Raw genomic sequence first — 25737 nt, 5'->3', positions numbered from 1 at the left:
CCTCTGTGCTTGGTATTAATGGTATAGTCCAATATGACCACCCCTACACATTCAACTTACATGGAAGTGTCCTTTTGCAGGGATTGCTGGGAAGAAGAAGGAGGCTATCGAGGTTGTGGCTTTTGAGAGAGAGACAGAGGAAGAGGCACTCTGTAAAGGTAAGCAATCCTATGTTGCCTTATGGCCAATGGTGTCCAAGGATGGCTAGGGGGTGTATAGAGACTTTATATTTGAAGTTTATCATGAAAAGTAGAGGTTTTGAGAATCTAGGTGGTGTGTGTAGAGTGTGATAGAGAAGGGAGGGACAGGACATTATGCTATGCACAAACCAGGAAACATGGAGGAGCGGCTAGGGGGAGCCATAGCTGGTTGGAAGAGCAAGCCTGCTGGCTCTGTGCAGTTGGGAGGGCATGAGGGTTAATGTTGTACTCACAAACACAATAGAACTCCTGAAGGGACCACGTTGTTTTGCTTTTGTCTTATTTAGTCAGTTATTGTTTGGTGCATATTAGCCTGAAGGCTGTGCTCCAAGGGAAAGTGCCCCAACTGCCAAACAGACTGAACACTGCAATGACAAGGAGGAAACTGTCAGAATACTAGAATAGGAGACAGACAACTATTCAAATATGAGGTAAACATGCAAATAATATACTCAGTAGAGGTTTTAATGTTAGATTACATGTAGAATTTGATTAGCTTTCCCCTGCTATGAGCATAGAGAGAACTGTTAAGATGGCCGCTCCACTGTGGGGAAAGCAAGTGTCCACTTCCTGATTGAAGCAGTGTCGCAGCTACTTTGTTTAAAGTCATGACCTGACTTAAGTATGTTGTTTTTATACAAATAATCTGATTTAACTTTGCATAAAGTGAATATATGCTGAATAATAGCAGTATATGGGGCCTCAGGACAGGCCTAGACTAACTGCCACAGACCAGGTGGTGCTACAGTGTGTATCACAGTGCTGATTGGTTAACTGACAGCGTAAACGTTAGTGTAATCTTAGTCTAGGTCTGACCTGCAGATTCTCTCTCATTAAAATACTGGTTAACAGAGGCCGGACATCGTTAATGTTGAATTGAATGTGCAGCCTCCGCTCAAGCATTTAATAACCCCGATTTTCATGAAGACCGTCACTTATAACATCTGTTGCGTGCAAAGAACCGTCAACAGCTGGGTGTGTACATAGAACAGGTTCAATTACTGTTGCCACTAACCTGCAGTCTACAGAAGGTGATGGAAGGAGCATTCACACTTATATGGAAGGAGCATTCACGCTTATCAGGCTGGAAATTGTGGTTTAGATTTGTCAGTGAACCTCTGTCCTTGCATGTTTTGCAGTTCTAGAGATTTAAAAATGCCCTTAAAGTGGTAAAAAAAAAAAAAAAAGATTAACCCTTCCATGACCTTGTTTTTGACGCAGTCTTCCAGCGTTGCAGTGACAGGTAGAGTTTCTGCACGCTGCCGTGTAATCTGAGAGAGGAACACATGAAAGAAGACAACTTGTTAAATATCATCCAACTTGTTTTAATCAACAAGTAATTAATCAGACAAATTACCCAAATCATTCATATAACTTTAAGGAAGGTGCTGTGTATTGTGGTGTTTTGTGTTTAATTTGAATAGCATTGACCACATACACTTTAGACTTTTTTAATAGGCACATAGGCTATATAAAATAAAATAAAAACGTTTCAAAGTCATTCGTGCATCTCAGATATCAGTCAGTATGTCTCTGGGCCACCAGATCTGACCATACTAAATGTTATAGCACTGTTTGATTTCACATCAGCTAAATACTAGCTGGTGTTGCTGTAAGTAACTGGAGTCCAAACCTGCTGACTAATATTAACATGAAGATAAAGGGTTAAACCCATGTGTGAGTGACACCGCAGCTCCGTCCACGCCGCGGTGCTGAACTCCGACAGGGGAGATGTTGTTTGAAATGGTATAATTACTGCCCTCTGTGGTAGACTTGGGCATTGAAGAATGATCCTGACTACAGAAAGACAGCCTGGGTGTTCCTCACATGACGCTGAGCCACCTGAACTCTTGAGAAACCCCATTCTCTCAACCTGTATGTGGGCCATCCTCTGTCTGTCTGTCACATGTCTTCTGTCATCGTTGTAGCCTCAGAGCTGTGGCATGTTTCACTGTGGTCACAGTCCAGCATGGCTGCCCCGCCATCAGCACTCGCTAGGGTGTGAGGTACAAGCAGCAGCGTACCCAGAGAGATTACACGCAGGCTGACCCTTCAACTGCTTACTTCAGCTCTCGGTCTGCTAGGTAGCCTACTTTTCACTCCAGGTCATACGGCTACTACATTAAGATACCTGATGATGAGCAGTAGGTTAACTCCGGACAACTGTAGTTGTGCTTCTGCTAAATGACTAAAAGTGTAAATGATCCTGCGTATAGTCTAGACAGAGAATACGCTGTTCACACTGCACAGTTATACGAGATAACTGCTAACTGTGCACTAAACTCATAGCTCTTCTAATTATATGGCTACCACTGCTGAATCAGTTTCAAAAGACAGCCCTCTTGTGTCGGGCTGTCGTTCATGTTGTGCACTACAGTGGGACTGGGCTGTGGAAGAGCCAGCGCCCGTGGCCGTCTGTCTCCCTCTGTAGCTCAGTGAGCCTCCCGGTGGCTGCTTGCATCGAGTGCGCGCCTGCCACCGGCAAAGCCTGCTTCGCTTACTTCCTTGTAGCCTGCTAGCATCGCTGCTGCTTCGTCGGAGCTATCAGCTCCCCCCGTAGACCCGCAGTCACACCAGCCCGGTGCTGAAGTGCTGAACGGACGGCGCTAGCTGTTAACTCTTTCACCGCCTGGGAGACCCAGTCAGTCAGCTGCTCAAGCTTCTGTTCGCTGCCTGTGGTTAAATTTGTGTCCGTTCAGGCCTAGACCTCCGCAGAAACAAATGATTGACACTAGAATCTGTTCACGTGCTTCCTACATTTCCTCCCAGAATGAAGGGGATGAATGGGTTCATGATGTGTGGTGACGCCGCACCCCTGCGCTCCCTCAGAAACAGCTGACAGACAGACAGGGTTTCAGTTACGCGACAGCTGTGGGACTGTTGTTAACAGCTGTCTCAAAACGGCAACAATGAACACCCTGGCCTCTCCTCTCCACTTCTACAAATGTATGAAAACCAAACAAAACACTGTTCAACTGAAAGTCATATCTTGCAGACGGTGGTGTGAGAGCCAATCACGAGTGCCTAGAAGAGCAGCTTTGCTCCTCTGACCCAATCAGAATGATTATGCATGAGTCACACCTACAGCAGCTGCCCATATATGGCACAAAGGACTAATCGGGGTGTCCAGATGGGAATATATTCAGATGGCTAGAGAGCTGCACCACTAAGAAGGAGACTGCTACCAACTTTGCACAGGTAAGACCAGCCAGTACTTTAAATTATGCCTTGTATAATATGAGTAGAAGTTGCTTGTACCCTATAAAACTACTTTGGGCGACTAATGATTTTAGATGATCTTTTGACTAATGAGCACTGACACAGTCCATTTCCGTACAGAATATACTGCCTAGCCATTACATTAAATTACAGTCATTTAGCAGACACTTTTATCCAAAGCGACTAACAATAATTGCATTTAACGTAGGAAAAGCCAATGCACTACTACTTGCCAGAACTCCCAAGTGCATCTTCTTTCTAAAACAAGTGACTAAGAGCATAATCTAGTGCTGAAGGCAAAGTGCAAGAATAGCAATCTAAAGAAAATTAAGAAAAGAAAAGTAAGAAAAATTCAAGCCATATACCGTGAATATACTCGGTCCTAAGAAAGAATCTCTTTGAAGTATTAAACATTGATATCATAAGATTCTACATTCTATTCTATAATACTATATACAGTGTATAGTGATATTCATCTGATAGTAACAGATACAATTAAAACATTGACGGATTGGGTTGATTAGAGTCAGATGCATGGTACTGTACCATCAAGCTTAAGATTGAACTAGTTTGTTTCCTGTTTACATGCCTCTACATGACTGAATCATAGGCCACCAGGTCATGTTGTCCCCCAGACCAACATCTATTCCTGACATGGTTTCACATATTTTTGGTCTTTTGATCCTTCTCACATTTACAATACATGCACTCTTTTACAGGAATACAGGGAGCTCAAACTGCGGCAGCTACTTGCGAGACGAGGAGCAGCTGTCCCTTCTCCCGAGGGGCTTAGAGAAAGTCTCCACCCTCTCTTCAAAATAGTTACCGCCATGGTGAAACGGTGCAAAAAAAACATGCTAGCCTGTTGAAGACGGCCAAAAGCTGCAAACAATTCAGCGAGGTCCACACCAAGATGGGCAGCATCTCCCAGGCCAATCAGAAGATCCTACAGCAGATCCACCTGAGCGAAGTCAACAAGACCTACGGCAAGTATGAAGATCACATCAACCACCAGTACGAAGCTCTCAACGCGATGCTGGAGCAGGTGGAGAACGCCCCTGGGTGTTCCCAAAACTACATGAAGACATTCAAAGAAGTCTACGAGGCCAACAAGAGTGATATGGGTCTGGACATCTACTACAGAGGTGTGGTCGGAAGGCCGGTTTTGGGGCGGTCATTGTCTGCGGTGTACCTGCAGGTCTGTGGAAGAAATCGACGCGCCGTGGAAACGACATGCTCCAACCTGGCCCAGCTGTTCCGCAGGGGACTGAGGGCTCTGATGGCGTACACCTTCATCACTGAGGATGATGGGGATCAGGTTATGGAGAAATGGTCATCCCGAATGGCAGAGATCCAGGCCAAAATGAATGAGATGCTGGACAAGTGTGAGGGGAACTGATCATCTGGCACCACCGGAGCTGGCTGAACGTTAGGGGCTGAACGTCTTTAATGTTGAGGTTTAAGGAAGCTTTGAAAGGTTACTATACAGCACTAACTCCTAATGCGTCGCTATGAGTCGAATGATCGAATGTGGATTCAAAAGTCTGAGCGTGTTGGGCGGGGGGTGGGCACCATCACTTGAGTGTTCCACTGAAAATGAATCATATTTTTGGGGGAGGAGGCAGGATTATCACTTGCAGAATAGCAAACAAGTGTTTTTGTTTTCTAATCCTGATGGTGTTCTTGTTTTTATGAAAAGTGTAACTAAATAATTGTGAACTGAATGAATCTTATGAATTCACTCGATTTTACTTTTCTAATTTTGGATCAAATCATGATCATTACTTCCTTTTATTAATTGCTTTCTGCAATCAGTAAATCTTTATATATATATATTTATTTATGTATTTATTTATAAATTAAATATTAATAGTGGTAGTAGTACAGTAGTAGTGGTAGTAGTAGTAGTAGTAGTAGTAGTAGTAGCAGCAGCAGTAGTAGTAGTCGTAGTACAGTAGTAGTAGTACAGTAGTAATAGTAGTTTATTGATCCCTGGGTGTAGATTGCACTCGCAGGTTCCTTCCATGTTACTGTATGTAATTCCTCCATAACATGACTTACTACGTTACTGTATGTGAACTTGGATTCCTCTTCTCTGGTTGATGACTCTTCTCTTGTCGGCAGTCCAGACGCCATTCTGTGCTTTAAGACGAATGCATATTTTATTTCTGAGGTTGCCCCTGACAGATTGGTAATAAAAGATTCTGAAAACCAACAAGCTCAGGTTTATTTTTTCTTCAATTGAAGTATTTCTTCTTCTGGTTCTAGCAAGTTATGAATGATGTTGTGGGGAGTCTGTCTCATTGTAGGCTACTATGTAACCAAGAATTAAAGCTTGATGGAGATTTGAGTCCAGGATCACCATTGCAGTGTGTCGAAACCACCTCCTTTTTCACCAATGAATGTTGTTGCCACTCTCTCTCTCTCTCACAGACTCCTAACAACTCCAGGTCGTGACCCCTGCGCCTTCACCCCTGGTAGCGATGATGTCAGAGGAAATCGAGCAGGACCAGGCCAAGCTAAAGAAGGGCCTGCTGAAGGTCCTGGAGTGCGTGGCCACCATCTCCTCGGCCGCCGCCGTGGTCAACCCCATCTTCGGCGTGGCCGGCTCGCTCATCCGCGTGGTGTTGCACCACGTCGACGACGAGGACATCCGCACGCTGAAGCGCGAGTTCAACTCGGTCAACCGCGGCCTGGACCAGCTGTCCCAGCTACACCGTGGCGCCCTGCTGCACATCCAGAAAGAGACGCTGGACGGTCAGTACTCCCGCGTGGAGGAGAACCTTCGCAACCAGTTCCGCAAGTTCATGGAGATGGTTGAGGCTCGCACGCCGGCGCAGCGCGAGCGCAAGAGGGACGACTTCGAGTACGCCTACGCCAACGACCTGGGCGACCAGAACCTGCACACGCTGTACGACGGCGTGGTGGGCAAGGCCAAGCTGTTCAGCCGGCCAATCCTGGAGGTGTACCTCAGCCACTCCCAGGGTGAGCGTGCCACCATGGAGAGTCTGTGCAAGCGGCTCACCTACCTGTTCTGCATCGGCCTCATCGCCCTCATGGGCTACGCCGCCATCATCGGAGACGACGAGGAGGGCCTGACCGAGGAGTGGACGGAGAAGATGGAGCACGTGCAGGAGAAGATGCAGGAGGCACTTCGGAGGTGCAACTGAGAGAGAGAGGAGGAAGAGGAGGAGGTGTGGAGGATCTTTCTTTTATCGTTCTCTAGCCTCCGTAGGCAGAACTCTGTCCACATTCCCTTTATAACCTATCTGTCTATAACCAGTCTTCCTCCCTTCCCTGTTATGCTCTGTTATGGAGACCTACATACACAGTGGCCTTTGAGGACAAACTTTTTTGACGGGCAGTTAAATTGAATTAAGGACGGCTTGTCTACCCTCCTCAAAGTCACCAGGCTGCATGTTGAGACAGGGAGAACAGGTCGTGCTTTTGCATGAATGTAAGGTCCGCCACTAGAGAGCATATTCCTTAGTAGAATAGCACTTTTAATATCTCTGTCCACTTCCTGCTTGTGGGACACTGTACTACAATGTCACTAGTGATTCAATCTTTACCTTTCAGACATCAGACTAACTGACTGGGTACAGAAGATGCTGCCACTTTATAGTGAATTTATTACCACCAAATACTAATATAGAGTTCACTGATCATTTGTGCCTAAAGTGAGAATGTTAGCCTACTTGTTGTAGTGAATCCTAAGTAACAACAGTAACTGTAAGGTCAAGAGGTTTGATTTAATCACACTATCCACTGCAAACTACACATACCGAATGCTACAGAAAGCCTGAACATGAATGAATAACACAAAAGGTCAAAGTGCAGAACACTACACGCCTGCTGTCAGCAAGACACCTCTCATGCATTCTCTTGTTACATATGAACACAATTACTCAGCGGGAAAATTGTATGTTCTCTGTTTCTGTGTAGTAAATGTAAAAAAAAAACTCAATTTAAAAAAATCTATCTGCATTTTTTCAATGATTAAATCACTATTCTAGCCATGGGTGTAATATTATGTACAAATTGCTAAGTCAGCGTTATTATGAGTATTTCTTGTTGTTGCCTCATATTTGAAGGAGAACCCTGAGAATCAGGAGAACATTTTGCACTTTTGACGTTTCACCAACAGTGCCTCCTTCTACATGCTCTTCTCTCCCTCCTCTACTCTCTCCCTCCACGCTCCTCTCTCCCTCCTCTCTCTTTCCTCTCTCCTCTCTCCCTCCACGCTCTCTCCCTCCACACTCCTCTCTCCCTACTCTCTCCTCTCTCCCTCCACACTCCTCTCTCCCTCCACACTCCTCTCTCTCTCCCTCCTCTCTCTCTCCTCTCTCCTCTCTCCCTCCACGCTCCTCTCTCCCTAAACGCTCCTCTGCTCTGTTAAATTGGTCCAAAGACAGGGTTCTTCTTCATCTGATCATATACAATCTATAACTAGTCTATCTTTATATACAGTCTTTACCTGTAGACTGGTCTGTCTTTATATACAGTCTAGACTGTAGACTGGTCTGTCTTTATATACAGTCTATAAATGTAATCTATATCTATTAGCCTCTGCATTCTCTGTTGTCATTGAGGACATATTGCTTCAGAACCCTGCTTTCTGTGCATATTATATATAACCCCATATTATATATAACCCCATACTGTCTGTAACATAGAGGTGATTCTGTGGTCCTGGAGTTCATATATGCTGTTTATAGTCATAATTATGCACTGTTAACATGAAAACGTGGAAATAGGCTTTTGGAATATGTGTTCATAATCTAAACATAATGGTATTTTTGTTATATTGTGGTTCTTTGTTGCCTGGTTGTAGCCTACTATAGCTCTGTCAATAAAGGTTTTATGAATTTAATATTGTACTCGTTTCTCGTTATGTTGTAGATGTAAACGATAACCTAAGATTTTCATTAGAGGGGTCAACTGTGTGGATATGTTATTCATAGGTACGTCCACCAGGGGGAGACATATTCGCATCCATGTGCATGGTACAACAACACGTTTCGCCACTGACACTCTGGAATGATAATAGGCTTAGCCTACTAATGTCCACAAATGTAGCTACCAATGTCTGAATAGAACATATACTGTACTGACCATACTTGTTAGAAAATAAATCACTATACAAAGTTAGGCTACGTTAGAAAGCTGATACACTCAAAATAAACTTTGGCATAAGGAAGGTAAACACTAAATACTGCCACTTCAAAAGCGGTCAAGGGAGACACACACAGGCATCCACCCACACGCTCTGTGGTATGCCCGCGCATCAGCCTGAAAAACGGGGTTTAAGACGTGGTCTCGGTGGACCAAAACTGGAAATAATTATCTGTAGTTCAGACCGAGGTTCATGGTCAAACCCTACCTGCCCAGCTGCTCTGCAGTTTTCCCTCAGTGGTGACTGTTTTCACCTTGCGCATCAGCGGTGTTCAGGCAAAGACACATGATATGATCTCGTTTTGGGAAATTCGTGCTTAACTGTACCAGAAGAAATAATAAAAATATATTTGTGCAGTCGTATTACAACGAAAACCATTATCAGACAACAACTCCTTAATTATTATGAGAAACTGGCTCTTGAACCGTGCGTTCACAGAGGGAGAGACGGACGGACGGACAGACAGAGACAGACTGTGTGTGTGCGTGTGTGTGCGTGTCCGTGTGCGTGTGTGTGTGTGCGTGCGTGTGTGTGTGTGTAAGAGAGAGGAGAGAGAAAGAGAGACAGACAGGCAGGCAGGTGGGGCGCGGAGGAGAGAATTGAAGGTGATAATTGGGGAACGCATAATTCGTTATTGGTTACAGGATCATTTTTGGTATAAACGTGAATGTCTGTCTGACTGAGTGATGACCCCACTGGTCTGCCGGATGAAGTAATGCAGATTTATGCAAATCGGCAACAATACACGGTCCGCATATAGCCTAGCCTACTCGGATCTGACCCTGTCTTGTTAGTTCACTAATGATGTTTTTGTAGCGTATAAGTAAAGCGTTTAAGATCTACCTCTGAATGTTTAGTGATGTAAAATAAAGAATAAGGTTTAGTCTGCCCCCCGCCTTTAGATAGACCATGATGGTTGACCAAAATTATCCTCTAATTTTAAATTAAGGTCGTGTAATCAAATCTTCACATTTCCAGTTCCAAACCAGACAACCTCTCTACCAGTTAAACATACCGACTCACCTTCAAACGTTCTCTAGACAATAGTCGAGTGTTTTGATGAAGAACCTCACTTTAACCGCACGTCCCAGAACCATTAAAGCAACGTTATGATTTCTTGGCGCAAAATGCGCAATCTTGTCGTTAAGATGTCATTGTCAGCAAAATTTATAGGAGAAGTAAATATTTGACTTTTGTATTTATCCTCCTAAAAAAGAGACTCGCAGGGTCGACCACTTCATGACTGTCCAGGCAGGGAGAGCGAGGGTATCCAGATATGCCACCGTGCTCTCTCTCTCTCTCTCTCTCTCTCTCTCTCTCTCTCCCTCTCTCTCTCTCTCTCTCTCTCTCTTTCTGACTCCTTTACACATACCCATATTGCAGATATTGAGTGCGTAGCGCCTATCCAGCTGGGTCTTTCTTTCTTCAGCACCACGGTAGAGTGAGAGTCGTGGGAAGAAAAACTTAAAAAAAGGGAAACTTCCTTGCAGCTGTTGGAGGCAGATTGAGCGTGAAGGACCAGTCGAGCCGCTATTTCAGGTACAAATACGAGCTGCTGTTGTAGGAAAGGGTTTACCAACCACCAGGACAGGGGGAAAGACAGCAAGGTGTGTCCACTGCTGCTCCAAGGACCTCCGTTTGCGTGCGTAAATGTAGCCGCAAAGAGGCCCTTTTACTGTAGGCGAGTGTGCGCACGAGCTTACCAAATGATACCAAGCAATAGCTGGATTTACAGTAAACTGTACAGTACAGTTTTTATTTTAGCAACTAGAAAAAAACTGAAAATTCGTTTTAAAACTATCTACACGAATGGTATTTTATTGGATTTTCCTGAATAAAAAGGCAGTGGTGTTTATATTAAACCTTAATGTACAGGCTGCTTGTTTACTTGGTTCATTAGTCAGGTCAGTTGGGCACATCTAGAGATGACGCACTGCTGGTTGTGCTAGACATTGCGCAACGATGTCTGGCCAGTGAGGATGCGGTGATTTATGTCAGGTTACAGCAACTCGCTGGAGATGAAAGGGGTTTTTAAATGTGGCTTGGGCTTGGTCTGTCCTCAGTTGAAATGAAAGAATATATGCCAGGGGCATTTATCAAATTTGTATCTAATTCTCGATTTATCTTTCTGACATTGACGACAGGATTAATCCCTCACTAAATGCTCTGCATTATTATTACAGCATGTATTCTGTGTGTACAAGCATCTGCATTGTCTCTCAAAGATAAGAATAAAACATGAATTGACATTTTTCTTAAATGAATCACGTGGTCTGTGGTAATTTACAGTGCGTTTATTATGCGTTTTTAAACCCTCCCTGTCTGCAAACTAAATTTTATTTGCAAGACAATAAAGATTTGAAAGTGATACAGTTTAATGTAATTTAGGATATATAAGAATACAATTATTTTTTTACTTTTACATTCAATATGAATAATAAAACCGAATATCTCCCAGAGCATGGCGCGCCCCCTGGAGAAGGTGGTGGCCCAGAAGAAGGAGGCCATCGAGGCGGTGATGGAGATGTTGGAGAGGGGGGCGGAGTCACTGGCCAGCGCCGTGGGGGAGCTCTTTCCTCTCTGCGAAGCGGCCGCTCCCGTCCTACGACTGGCGCTGGACAACGTCCAGAGCAAAGAGGTCTTCTACGTCAAGGAGCAGTTCCTGACCGTGAGGAACAAGCTGGACGTCCTGTCCGCTCAACTGGAGGACATCGACTGCGAGATCAAGAAAGGTCGTCTGGACTCCCAGTACTTCACCGTGGAGGAGAACATCAGGAACCAGTTCCGGAAGTACATGGACATTCTGGAGGCCAAGCCACAGTTCCGGCAGGTCAAGATCAAACTCTTTCTGGAGCACTTTGCTACTACTGGCGGGGAGAAGAACTTGTATGTGTTGTATGAGGCTCTGAAAGGGACCAACAGCTTCGGGGAGTCCATCTTGGAGGTTGTAGAGAGGTAATGTGTTTTTAAGTTATTTCTCCCCGTGATCATGAATCATTTCAAAAGGCAAAAGAGCTGTGCGCTCATCTAACCTTAGTAGGCCAGGTGCTGGATCTTAGAGTAGCCTACATACGTTTGGAGAGAAAGGGAGATAGGTAAGGTTGAAATGAACGCAACCTTTCGACCCTTAGGTCTTCATCGGCAACTTCCAAGTTGCCTGATGAAGACCTAAGGGTCGAAACGTTGCATTTTTTCAATAAAGTGAACCGGGAGATATCAGTGTGCGGATCTTTCCTCTCTCCAAACATTAATAATTTCAATCTTCCCTATCTCCCTTTCTCTTAAAAATCACATCTGATAATGTAGAAAGCCACGGCAGCGTTCAAGCATGGCACGTCCACACGCCTGTCTTCATGGGTTCTGAGCGGTTGACTGGGAGGTCGGTCGTGTGTTGCAGGTACGAGGCGAGGAACCGACGCCTGCTGGAGGATTTCTGCGTGCGGATGAAGGAGCTGCTCTGCCTGGGCCTGATCGCCCTGCTGGGCCACTGCGCGCTTACCCAGACCCCCGACGAGGAACAGGACGTAATCAAGGACTGGAGCGGCAGAATCGAAGAGGTTGAGTCCAAAATGAAGGCCGCAATCGAGGCGTGCGTAGCAGCCTTCGCTGAGCAAGCCTGTCTGGACGCCCAGCGTCTTCTCAAAGAGAAAGAGGGGCGGAGCCTGCAGGACACGGCCCAGGAACTACAGGAGTTTCTAGCCAAGAAGTACGACTGGGTGAAGTGGTCGGTGCGGGCGGTGAAACACTCCGGAAGCAGCTACCGAAACTGGCGCGCCGGGGAGCACTTCCAGCACGCGGCCGGCCAGAACTGGTTCGAGGTCCTGCAGGTGAACGACACCAACCTGGTGGTCTCGTACAGCGCCGCCCCCCAGCCGGTGCCCCGGGACTGCGTGCAGCAGCTGGTGGACGGGGCGGGGAAGAAGGCGGACGCCCGGTCGGTGGCGGAGGTCCTGGAGAAGCAGCTGGCCGGGTTCGTGGTCCACGCCGTCAGCCGCCACAAAGAGAGCGCGGCGGCGTGGAACTTTCCGGAAGACTGCCACTACTGGGAGAGGCACAAGAACGTGACACTGTGTGTGCACTCTGAGTAAAGTCTGAGAGATATAAGCTATTGGAGGAATAAATACAATGCAAATTATTGGACCAATCAGTACAGTATATACGCGGCTGGATCATATTCATATAGTATGTTGTTATACCATATTTAAATGTTCATCTCCAATAGGCTGATGGCAGATTGTAGCCTACTAATGGCACTGAGAAAACAGATACTGTCTATCTAGAACAGGGGTTCCCAACCTTTCTCCCCCAGAGCCCCCCTAACTTTCACCTGACCCCCCCCCCCCAAAAAAAAAAATCTCTGTGAATGTCCAGTCTGTGTGTGTTCATATGTTCCACAAATTCCATCAGGTGTAAGTTAGGGTACAATGAAGCGCTTCGCCAGTGTAGCAGTAATATTCATGTAACATGATTCATAGTCTCAGATTAATTTGTTGAATTTATATGGTATTGGAGTACCGTAAATACAAGGCTTTTTGGCCTTTCATTAGATATGTTCATGTACCTATTTTGTTAAATTTGCTGTGTGATATGTCAGTAGCATGATTCTTTGACAAATATTTCTCTAGCTAATATTAAGGCCTCAAATTGTCTGAGGCCTGCCCCCCTCCCCCCGCGATCGTTGGTGCCCCCCGGACCCCAGGCTGGGAAACCCAGATCTAGAAGATATGAGACTGAGGATTGGAATAGCCATGTGCTTTTACCGTAGTATTAACTGCATCCCATGCATTTGTGATTTACTAACCCTAACCATATCTCATGGATGTTTCCATAGCTTGAAAATAACTCTTTATCTCTGTGTTCTGTATTCCCCATCCCTGTGTGTGTGTGTGTGTGTGTGTGTGTGTGTGTGTGTGTGTGTGTGTGTGTGTGTGTGTGTGTGTGTGTGTGTGTGTGTGTGTGTGTGTGTGTGTGTGTGTGGTCGCTGCCCACGGTCCCATGAAGATGATTACGTTGCTGACATTGCATCTGCTGAGCGGTGCACCCATTTTATCTATCTGAGACGGACTGGCCGGCTTAACGATGAAAAGGGCTTCTCCAACTATGACAACAATTGCATCGCTAAACCTTCTGTAGGCTACCTTGGGAACACTGAGCATTTGATGTAGGCTGTAAGCATGGATGAATTGTAGGCCTAACTATCAGAGCCCATCGATGCATAATTTAGTCATTTAAAACAGCATATCATCAACATTTCTAATGTTGTTGCATTAACCACTATACTGTCTATAATGTATACATATTCTATGTTTCCAGTCTTGTGAAAACATGATTGAGGTGCACTGTTGACGTATATACTACCATTAAAACAAGCTACAGTGCACCACTGACCAGGCCTCCGCTAATTTAATTGATATGCACATAAGTCAAGTCAGAATTTCCTGACCACAGCTTTCGTTTGATAGTCTATGAATAACCTCTGGCTGCGCTAATATCCTAAAGACGAGCTCTAAAGTGCTTGACTCAGCGCTGAGGAATCGCTCGTTACTGGTGGTGGGGAGCGGCGGTTATAGCCATCATTTTTCGTAGCGGGCAGAGCTCTGTCAGGGCTTTAGCCCCAGTGCTGATAGAATCGTACATCACGGCTGTCAGAACGCATCGAGCACCGTCTCCATTATACACGGCGGCTCAGCGGAAATGGACCGCCTGTTTTCCCTGCTGGACAGCAAAGATGTGTGTGGAGGGATGAGTAGGTGAGGCAGATCTGAGGGCTCTGTGTGTTATTGTATTGGAGTGTAGGACGCTGGAATGTTGTTGCATCCTGCATGCGTAACCAAGTGGAAGGGGAGGTCCCTATTGGCGCAACTGTCAGCGCGTCTGCCTCCCAAGACCTGGGTACTAATCCTGTCCTGGGCATACCGAAACAGATGGGCCACACTCGTTTATGTTTGTTATGAAAGTGGTTAAAAAGTGGTTAAGTAAACTATAGTATGATACATTTGTATTCCCAGATAGCAAGCGGATCTGGGCCATATATGGGCCGGAACTAAGCCACAAGGGCCAGATCTGGCCTGTATATGGCCCAGATCCGCTTGCTATCTGGGTTATTATTAGTGAGTTATTGTATATTTTGAGTTGGGTAGTTACTGCCGAATAAAATTCACTATTTCCGTAGGCCTTCTTGGGCAATATCTAGCTACGCGGATAGATGGATGTGTCACACAACAACTGGTCAAACAACAGAAGAAGAGAGTCTCTCCACAGAACCTGTCCCACAGACCGCTGTGATGTCACGACATACAAGGAAACAACGCCACTTATCCTCCATTCTACGCCAACCCAGCAGTTCAGAGAGGAAATAGCTCAACAGGTGGTCTTAAGACATTTTGATGATGAGTTCAAGTAAACCTAAGTCTTGTGCAACCCAAGTTAAGGTCTTTGCCCAGGATTCAAACCCACGTTCAACATGCTCTAACGCTAGGGGCGGCTGTGGCTCAGTGGTAGAGTGGGTCGTTCAGTGATCGAAGGGTCAGTGGTTCGAATCCCAGCTCCGACTGTCCACATGTCGAAGTGTCCTTGAGCAAGACACCTAACCCCAAAATTGCTCCCAATGAGCAGGTTGGCGCCTTGCATGGCAGCTTCGGCCATTGGTGTGTGAATGTGTGTGTGAATGGGTGAACGAGAGGCCATTGTAAAGCGCTTTGTCCCTTAGGGGTGAGAAAAGCGCTATATAAGTGCAGTCCATTTACCATTTACCATTTGTGAGGCGGACACACTGACCCCTACGCCAATAGGGACGTCCCTCTTGGAATAACTGTCAGCTTCCTTTGAGGAGTGAGTTTCACCAGCTACTCTCACGTTTCACTCGGTTACACTTGCAATGCGGAACAGATTCGTTGGGACTGTCAGATTATGTGTGAGTGTAACAGGCAAATTAAACATACTGTATGTGATAATATTTTATCGCTAGTCTGGCATTGCTGTAAGATGTTTCAATGCCATGCCCTGCTCCTCGGTGACCGAGTGGAGCACTCTTGAATTCATTAGTGGTTATGTGGGCTTTGCCTCGGCTGCCTCTATTGATCCGCAAGGCTGTTCCCTGGCTTTAACTGGCTTGTCTGTTAGTAGGCTAGCCTATGTCAATCCCAACTGCCACTGTGGAACAACCGAAGCATCTGTTTGCTAACCAGACAAGGCCCCCCAAGAGCATCATCTGAGTGGATGGTGCCTTGTTTTGTGGGGAATTATGACATTGAGCCAGAGCTGCTCTGCAGACAGAGGGCGCTGTCAACAAACAGATCAACTACAGCCATTCCCTGGTTTTCCCTCAGGACTCGCTCAGAATGACTGGTTTGACCTGGTGGTTTTCAGTTGGTCAGCAGCCATCAGAAAGGATCTACAGATCACATTTTCAGAGCACATTTGTTATGCTATTGCACGCGGCCTTTGATGTGATATAAATCCATTAGAATGGATGTCAAATGTACCCCAAATCCTTATTATATTTCAGAACTGACCCTTTTGAGGACATATTTGGGTAAGAGGTAACTGGATCTATATGCTGTTGTGTACAAGCAGAGGCACATCTGAACATGTGAATGTCAGAGTATTGATCTCCACCACGACCCTCGTTACTGATGAGGTAGAAGATGGTTCACATTTCCAGCAGGCTTGTTATATCCACGCACGACCACCGTGACATGATCAGCCACGAGTGGACAACGAGACACCAACCACATTCTCTGCACAAAATGGCAGCTGAGCATCAATCAGGTAACTACGTCCAGCCCCAAATGATCATAAACTACTCATCCTCGTCCCCTAACAAACCCATCTAGGAGATCAGAACGCCTGCAAGTAGATGTTTTCCTCTCAAGCCGAATCTGCCCGTCTCCAGAACGAGTCGTCAGCCACTATCAATATTTCACGAGCAACAGGCAGGGAGGAGGAAGTGTGTGAGTGGCCCTGGAGGGCTGGATGATGGAGGCGGAGAGCCTGGCCCACTCTGCCAATCCCACCCCAGCATAATGCTATTACCCCACATCAGGCCAGGAGGACCATCGACCAGCACGCTGCTCTTAAAGCGGGCTAATCCAATAAAACGCATTAAAACATTTGTTCTGTGACACAGAGAGGCTGGCCCTTCCCAGCACTCAGGATACACACATTCTCGCCGCCATTTTGAGCTCCCTCCTGAGTGGAGGACTGGCCTGTAGAGGCTGGGGGGGGGGGTCACGTACATGTTCAGTCCAGGTTCACGGGCTGGTGCTCGGCCGGCCTCGGAGGGCGCTGTGCTCCGGAAGGTTCTGCGGAACATCTGTGTGGTGAGGAGCCAGGGAGGAAGAGTGTTCACTGGAACACATGTCTCAACCATCTGCTGAGCCTCAGAATCTCCCTCCGAACACTTCCTGTCTCCTCTGGGGCCCTCAGGCCCCCCCCCCCCCCCACCCCAGGACTCGGCATGGAGAGAGAGTTTGTGTTAGTGAATGTCTTCTGCTCCTCCTCATCACAGCCAGACCCCTCTCCCTCTCTCACTCTCTCTCTTTCTATCTCTCTCTCTCTCACACACACTCAATCTCTCTCTCCCTCCCCCCTCTCTCCTCACAACAGCAGGTCATACATGATCACGTCAGCAGCCAAGAATTTGAGCAGATTTGTCTGTCATTGCTTTCTCTACCCCCCCTCTCTCTCTTTCTCTCTCTGTCTCTCTCTCTTTCTCCCTCTCTCTCTTTCTCTCTCTCTTTCTCCCTCTCTCTCTCTCTCTCTTTCTCTCTCTCTCTCTCTCTCTCTCTCTCTTTCTCTCTCTCTACTATTGTGGATAATTGTACACAGAAAAAAGAAGTCTTTAGTTTCTCGAATGTATAAAACTTGTTTAATTTTCCCAATGCAGGAAGTTTTCCAAGGAATGTTTTCCAAGCGTGACAACAGTGTCAGTCAAAAGTTTCCTAAAAAAGTAGTTTGAACATATCACTGTTTTCGACTGCATCGAGATACATCCCAGAACTCCTCTTTTCTCGCCTCCCCCAAACTCACTACCGCCCCCGTCCCACCCTAACGCTGACCGAGCAGGGGGGTGGGGGTCTTCTCCCAAGGCAGAACACGTAGTATTAGAAAAAGCGTGAGAAAGAGGAAATTAGGGAAATCTGGAAACTCCACAACACTAAGCGGCCACCATCAGCACACAGGAAGCAATAGTGCACAGAATCCCCAAGCAAACATTCCATGTCATAACAAGCACTGTGACTTTCTAGTCTGGGGTCAGGCTTCTAGGAAACTCTCAGTACTCTGAAGCATTAGGAGATTGTGTATAGTTGTTGTATACTCTAACAGGCCGAAGCCTTAGGAAACTGTGTATACTGTACTGTAGTTGTATACTGTAAAAAGCCGAAGCCTTTAGATGTCTGAGGGTTCCTTAAGCAAGGATATAAATAGTCCCCCAGACTCTCTCTGATTTGTCTGTCCACAAAACCATTAGCGAATTAAAGTTGTAATCGGTATATTGATCTCAGCTCTCGCTCGCTCTTTAGAACATGTGCTCTCTCTCTCGCTCTCTCTCGCTCTCTCTCGCTCTCTCTCTCTCTCTCTCTCCCTCTCTCTTCCTCGCTCTCCATACCTCCTGCCTTCTCTCTCACACACAAATACGCAAATACACACACACACACATGCACACACATCTCTGTCTCACAAATACACAAATATACACACTTCTCTCTTACAAATACACAAATAACTTACCCTGACTTTTGATTCTGACATATCCATACTGAATTAATATAAAACAATGCAGCAGATATGGACATTTTACCATAAAAATCCTAACCGTTTTTTACAGTAGCATGGTACACTGTCATTCCTCTACTTTGCAGAGCAGAACTCCACTCCTTCCCTGAAAGGCTTGGGTTGTTTGGCCGGGAGAATGGGCCTGTGTGTGGAAGACCGGGGGCCCAGCAGGGGGCCGTAACCACCACGGTCAGAACAAAGAGTAAAACATCTGAAAGAACCACGCGAACACTGAGCTGCATGGGCACATAACCCACTCACATACCGATGATGAGGTCAGAGTCCTGGCAGGCTGCGGAACCTGCTCACTGGGTCGCGCTGCTGACCTCGGTCAAGAAGATGGACCAGACAAAACAGTGATGTTGAGTAATGGGAGGTATGAGTGTTAAAATATGATAATTGAAATATTTATTTTCTCACTGCACTCTTGCCATCCGGCCATAAAGCATAGATAATGCATGAGTCACATGGCTGAGAACAGCAACAGTAACGGTCAGTTCTGGGGAGGATGGGAATAGAACAATTGGGACTGGAACAATTACGCGTAAACGAGATTCACGGTGGCAGGCGGAGTAACTGGATTTTCAATTTGCCTGAAGTCTTCAGGTGGCTGTCTGGGTTCTGTAGGGGCCAGGATGGACCCGGGGGGAAGGTGAACTCGTCTACGATCAATACGCTGCCTCTCCAGGCCCAGAACCTTTATCTGTTTCCTCTGATCGGGCCCTGGTTGGTATCGATCCACAGGAGTGACGGATGGGTTTGTGTCTGTCTCTGTGGTGAAGAGACAGACTCCAGCGTCCCTCAGACTCTTGCTACTACAGCCACTGCATTCAGATCCCATCAGAGACAGAGACAGGTCCCATCAGAGACAGAGACAGGTCCCATCAGAGACAGGTCCCATCAGAGACAGAGACAGGTCCCATCAGAGACAGGTCCCCTCAGAGACAGAGACAGATCCCATCAGAGACACAGAGACAGGTCCCATCAGAGACACAGAGACAGGCCCCATCAGAGACACAGAGACAGATCCCATCAGAGACAGAGACAGGTCCCCTCAGAGACAGAGACAGGTCCCATCAAAGACAGAGACAGGTCCCATCAAAGACAGAGACAGGTCCCATCAGAGACAGGTCGCATCAGAGACACAGAGACAGGTCCCATCAGAGACAGAGAGACAGGTCCCATCAGAGACAGGTCCCATCAGAGACACAGAGACAGGTCCCATCAGAGACAGGTCCCATCAGAGACACAGAGACAGGTCCCATCAGAGACACAGAGACAGGTCCCCTCAGAGACAGGTCCCATCAGAGACACAGAGACAGGTCCCATCAGAGACAGGTCCCATCAGAGACAGAGACAGGTCCCATCAGAGACAGAGACAGATTTCCTCAGAGAGAGAGAGACAGATTCCCTCAGAGAGAGAGAGAGACAGATTCCCTCAGAGAGAGAGAGAGACAGATTTCCTCAGAGAGAGAGAGACAGATTCCCTCAGAGAGAGAGAGAGACAGATTCCCTCAGAGAGAGAGAGAGAGACAGATTCCCTCAGAGAGAGAGAGAGACAGATTCCCTCAGAGAGAGAGACAGATTCCCTCAGAGAGAGAGAGAGACAGATTCCCTCAGAGAGAGAGAGACAGATTCCCTCAGAGAGAGAGAGAGACAGATTCCCTCAGAGAGAGAGAGAGACAGATTCCCTCAGAGAGAGAGAGAGAGACAGATTCCCTCAGAGAGAGAGAGAGACAGATTCCCTCAGAGAGAGAGAGAGACAGATTCCCTCAGAGAGAGAGAGAGACAGATTCCCTCAGAGAGAGAGAGACATGTCCCATCAGATCCACCGCTCCAGACAGGCAGGTTCAGCTCCGCAGCAGAACGGCTTCACAATGCAGACTGTGGATTATCAGGCAGGTGTCAGAATCAGAATCAGTTTTATTGCCAGGTAGTTTATACACATATAAAAACACATACTATTAAGTTTTTAATTTAGCTCTGTTCTTTTATTTGTATGTGTATTGTGCATTGTGATATTGTGTGTTTTTTTTTACTGCTGTGAAATCAAATCAATTGCTCCACTAGGGGAAATAATAAGGTTTAACTACGTGTCAATGTGTGTGTTGTATATACTGTGTGTGTGTGTGTGTGTGTGCCGTTTGTGATATGTGTGTGTAGTACGAGCGTCTGTACATAGCAACACTGAGCCATGAAGGAGAGGGAGAGTGAAAGAGGAAGATGGACAAACTGCACTGATAAGCAGCACACGGTTGACTACCTTGGTAATCACCAACCCCTAATCTAAATACACTTTAACCACTGAAATACATACAAATGTTCTTTTGGTGCACCTTCCCTCAATGTTGAGAGAGAACCCAGAGAGGTCATGACTACAAGTAGGATTGACAGGAATTTTGTCATGTTCATTTCACTTCCTGTGAGACCTTCCTCCCCCAGCAGGGGAAGTGGTGTGGTTCCGGTCCATCCCGGACGGTCTTAGGATCCACACAGCGGTGTTAGAACCCAGAACACTGATCCGCCCTCCTGTGTCATGTTCTCTGTGACCTGGAAGCGCGTGCAGAGCAGAAGGGAAGTCTAGTAGACGTTGCCAAATGGTGCTCAGAGAGCACAGACCTCCGGCCATGAATGCATTCCGTGGCTCTGTGCGCGTGCAGGTGCGTGCAAGCAGGATATGTCTGGTTTTGCTGCATTCGTTAGGTTGAGAGCTTTATGTGGGCCCAAACCATATGACCTTCTCATGTTGAGATATGGCTGCTTCAATTCCCTCCGTTAACAAGTTCAAAAAATGAATGGAGGTGAATGGCCGGCCGTGTTTGGGTAGCTTATGGACCTGCCCCGTGATTCGGATCCGCTCCAAATTTTAATGGGTTCTAAGTTGGCTCATGTTACACCCCGCCACTGAATGTCGTGAAAATCGGTTGGGTAGTTTTTGCGTAATCTTGCTAAAAAAAACAACCAACCAACACTCTCCACCGAAAACATCACCTCTGGCCTTGCGCTCTCCCTGGGCGGAGGCAGCTAATTATTCACTGACCAACATCACTCAACAAACAACAACATCTCTGATTACATTTTCAACATTTTATGAAATTATGGAATTATGTTGCAACGGTTTTCTGCTACTGTGCCACTCCCGTATATACTAATGAGATGATGCACATGACCTGGCTCTGACCCAGTTATCCGGCTGGTGTCGAGAGCACGGTGGCAGTATCTCACATCTCACAGCACCTTTTACGCTTGGCTCAGCTTCTTTTATTCCCGGCCCACATTCATTCCCATGGGAGCTGCTCAGACCCAGCATGCCGTCTGGCTTCTCTTTACCAGAAACTACTTTCTCTATGTGCAACAGTCCCACACTCGAATCTTCAGCTGTGCTCATGTGGTTTATGTAAACATACAAGCAGTTCTTATCTGCGACTGTGTTTGCTGATTATCACGTGTTTGCTCAAAGACTGAATTCTGTTTTATGAGGCGCATGAAACATTTGTTTACTTACGACAGTGCATCATTTTGCTAAATGGCACACAGTTAAAGCCAGATAACAATTCACTGGTAGGGCACTGTCTATGATGGTGATCTCATCAGGGATGTTATTCCTCAGAGACCTCTCCTCGTGTTGCCCCTGTCCGTTCATCTCCAGGATCTCCCATGATCAAAATAGGGGACTCTATTTCTCTGCCTTCAGTTTGCCTCACCGAGTTCATCCCCATGTCTACCGAACCCCCCTCTGACAGAGTGGTACAGTCTACCTCTTGGATGAGGCACTGGGGGCCTTTCTTGTGAACTAAAGTGACATCTTGTGGCAAAAGAGGAAATATGAGCCAAAGGCCAAGGTCAAAGAGATCAAATGTGGTCAATACCTTGGCTGGACACTAAAGCAATTTATCATTTGAACAGCCCTAGGCAAGGACAAACATGAGACAAGTCCGGACAAACATGAGACATGTCCTTCCTGATAACCTTTCATTTCATGAGACGTAGCCAGTCGTGAATAGTAATGTCTCACATTAACCTTCCAGTCTCCTTTTCATGTTGTGAAGGCTCACTCATCGCAAACCAGGTGAAAAACCCTGTGTGCTGCTGGCATATGACTTGAATTAGTTGTGGCATAATACGGATATACACGACTACGCCTCTGTACGTTTATAGATTCTGAAGGGATCAGGGCAGGACTGTATAGCCTCAGTACTTCTGTCACTATAACATTTCCCCACGTGTTTGTAGGCTCTGATAAGGTCAAACATCCATAGCATTATAGATATATAATTATGCAGTATTATTATGTACAATCATCATATTTATTGTATTTATTTGCTGATATCTAAGATTTTGGGCATGTTTAATGGTTGTGTCTATGAGCTGAAAACAGCCAGACAGAAGCTGAAACCATAGTGACCTGTCCACACTCCCTGCCCACCTGGTTATAATTATCTTAATGGCTTTAGCTTCAACCTTGTTCCATCTGGAGTGCTGGAACCCCCTGACTACAAAAGGTAATGTTTCTCCACAAAATGAATTCTTTCCATTGGTGCCATTTTATGTGAGATTTCTTTGAAGCCTCTGGCCTAAAACCTTCAGTTTGCCTCAGAAATTGTGCAATGGATCAAGTAAATATGAAAAACCCTGGGAAAGTTGCCTTCTGTTCTCTTTCCTCAGAAATGATGTGATTGTGTAAATGTGTTAAAACTCAGGGAAAGAAAGACGATTAATTTATTTATTTCACAGTGGCATAACTCTCAGAGACAGGAAGTAGGCTATTAATGCATGTGAGCCAATCAAACCCCGGCCTCCTGGCTGGTGTGTTTACCAGGGCCGGCCGGTACCACCCATCACGCCACATACCGCTGGGTCACTGCGAGGCATATTCTCTCCTTTCTGATGTAGCGAGTTAGCATAGTGCGACATATGACAGCGGGACGACACCGCACAACCCAGAAACCCCCAGAGAGGGACGAGGGAGGGATGAGGGCGCTCGCCAGCCCCTCCCCCAGACCAGCTGACCGCCGTCGGGTCGCTGCGGACGTCCCCTCCTCCTCCCTCCCTCCTCCCATCTCTCTCACACAGACACAGAGGTCCTTTCACTGTCCTGCTCTGCCCGGTGGCAGAGGGGCTCTGGAAGGAGAGACGCCCCACGGCTGGTCTCACCCCTCTTTACCACGCTTGAACAGCCAGAACCTTCCCCTCAGTAACGTCTCTCCCAGTGAAGCAGCCCACTATGCTACTCGCCAGTCCATTGCCTCTTGAATGTCCAGTAGCTGATGTGTTTATGACGGGTTGTAACAGTGTAGACTGTGTATGAGATGGGGCATGTTTAAGAAAGTGCAATGTGTTATTTACCATGTAAACAGTGTAGCCTGGCCTGTGGAGTAGCAGCTGTAAGGTGCATTATCTTTTCAAGCACGCACGCTGGTGAAGTCATGACCCTCAGCGGAGACACAACAAGGACGCATTTGTGTTTGTGGGCTGCGACCCCTTTTCTGTGGCTGCCTTTCCTTTAACTGCTCTCTCTCTCTCTCCCTCTCGCAAACACACTCTCTCTCTTTCTCTCTCTCACTCTCTCCCCCCCCTCTCTCTCTATCTCTAGCTTCTCTCATTCTATCTATCTTCCTCCAGCTTCCTCTCTTTCTTTCTCTCTGTATTTCTCTCTCACTCAGTGGAGCCTGTGTGAAAGGGAGTGTGGTGTCATTGCATGGGGGTGTGTTTACAGGATGTTATCTGTCTCAGTACTGCCCCTCCAAGTGGGTTCCGTGGAATGCACAGAGGGGATGGAGGAGTTCCAAAGGGGGAGTGACGGTGGAGAGAGAGAGATAGAGAGAGAGAGAGAGAGAGAGAGAGAGAAGGGGAGAGAGAAGGAGAGTGTATTTACATCCCAGTCCTAGGAACCTGGTGCTCAGAGACACAGCTGGATTACTGAATAACTGGACCTCAGCCCATTGTTACTTTTGAGAACTAGAGGTGAGTGTCATACTTTTTTTTGCTCCATTTTGTTTATTTTTCTGAATTGCTAGAAGGGTGTCAGAGTTTTTATTGCAAATTGACCTTAACTAAGATGTAGGGAGACCTTTGAAAAAGTGAGGAACTGGTTTTGAAAGACATCACTATCTGCTCTTTACACGTTTGTTCACTCTAGAGACAAACAGGTGAAATTTGAGGTGCAGTTTGAGATGCTTGGATAGCACTGGTAACGGATGTGTTGTTGAAGTCTCATGACAAGGATGTGGTTTCCATAAGAGCTCGGCTGGTTTCGGCCTCAGGGGAATGGAAAGTAATGGCCCGTAATTACTGTACGTTTTATTCAACATTTCTATCATTTCTATGTTCAAAAGGATTAAGGAAAGTTGAGAGGCACTGAAGGAAGACAAATATAGCACTATTGGCTGTGAGACAACTGGTTCTCTTTTTTTTAGGAGTTCTAATTTTTCCCCTCATAAGGAGTACACATTTAAATAAAAAAAAAGATATTTTTGTGTGGCAAGTGACGACTTGAAATATTTGGGCAAACACCAAGACATTTTCTCTGTAAGTATTTTTTTCTTTCACTCATTCTGTGAGATAAGAATGCCTTCTGTTCATTTTGTGATGAGTCACAAGTGAATTCTACCAAGTAATTCTACATGCAAATTCTATGGATTAATTTTAACCACAGCCTACCCTATTCATTCAACTGACAAAATTGTCAATCAAAAGTGTGATTTGACAAAAATGTGATAGCTGGTTATGTTAGCAGGACCTATTGGGGCTAACCTAATTAGTGTAGTAGCATGTAAAATGACACCATTGATCTCAACACTGCAGCAATTACTGGTAAGCCCTATTTATGGATAGAGATATGAATCAGTATTTTATGTTATTCACAAACAGATTTAAAGTCTTCCATCTAATTGGATGGTCCAGTTGGGTTCTAGTCAAGTTTGATATTTCAGTGTGAAGAGAGAAAAAAAGGTTTTCCATGACGGAACAAGTGCAGAGCTCATGTTTTTTTCTCAGATCTGGGTGTGCCTTTTTCTGTAGTGGCTTTGGGCTCAAGGGAATGAAATATATATGCGTGAGCTCATCTCTCCCTTGTGTATTTCACATTGAAAATCATATGTTCAAGAAAGTCAATCCCATTTTCCCCAGGTTGTGAACATCTGTGTTTGCTTTGGGTTTTGGCCATTGTTAGGTCAGTAAATTACATCCCAAAAGGCCAGAATGTTACACAATCGTCCACGTCATAATGACAGAGAGTACACTCTCTGTTTGATGTTTGCTCTGCCGTAAGTGTTCAGTATGTTTATTCTTATCCATGGTTGGAATTGAGTCAACGCCATCGACGAGTCCCCAATCGAGTCCTGTTGTTAAATCAAGACACACAGG

General features: G+C 46.1%; 3 protein-coding genes across 3 annotated transcripts; all 3 read left to right on the top strand.

Moving 5' to 3' along the window:
- The first annotated feature begins 116 nt into the window (after nucleotides 1–116).
- rpz (rapunzel) lies at nucleotides 117–8138 on the top strand. Its single transcript, XM_084441791.1, has 2 exons — nucleotides 117–158; nucleotides 5853–8138. Exon 2 carries the CDS (start codon nucleotides 5903–5905, stop codon nucleotides 6587–6589), a length of 687 nt encoding a protein of 228 aa, XP_084297917.1. The 5' UTR covers nucleotides 117–158; nucleotides 5853–5902; the 3' UTR covers nucleotides 6590–8138.
- rpz2 (rapunzel 2) lies at nucleotides 4333–4818 on the top strand (the record flags this gene model as incomplete). The annotated part of the gene is made up of 1 exon (XM_084442470.1): nucleotides 4333–4818. The coding sequence occupies one exon, from the start codon at nucleotides 4333–4335 to the stop codon at nucleotides 4816–4818; it is 486 nt and encodes a 161-aa protein (XP_084298596.1).
- Nucleotides 8139–11056: 2918 nt separating the features above from the next.
- rpz6 (rapunzel 6) lies at nucleotides 11057–12683 on the top strand (the record flags this gene model as incomplete). Its single annotated transcript, XM_084442469.1, has 2 exons — nucleotides 11057–11550; nucleotides 11993–12683. 2 exons carry the CDS (start codon nucleotides 11057–11059, stop codon nucleotides 12681–12683), a joined length of 1185 nt encoding a protein of 394 aa, XP_084298595.1.
- Nucleotides 12684–25737: the final 13054 nt, after the last annotated feature.

This window comes from Borostomias antarcticus (assembly GCF_949987555.1).
Source record: "Borostomias antarcticus genome assembly, chromosome: 8".
Taxonomy (NCBI): domain Eukaryota; kingdom Metazoa; phylum Chordata; class Actinopteri; order Stomiiformes; family Stomiidae; genus Borostomias; species Borostomias antarcticus.
This window is presented reverse-complemented; position numbering and strand designations above follow the sequence as displayed.

Bases quoted from the DNA above. Each gene is read 5' to 3' on its own strand.
- rpz (XM_084441791.1), top strand. From the start codon at position 5,903: ATGATGTCAGAGGAAATCGAGCAGGACCAGGCCAAGCTAAAGAAGGGC.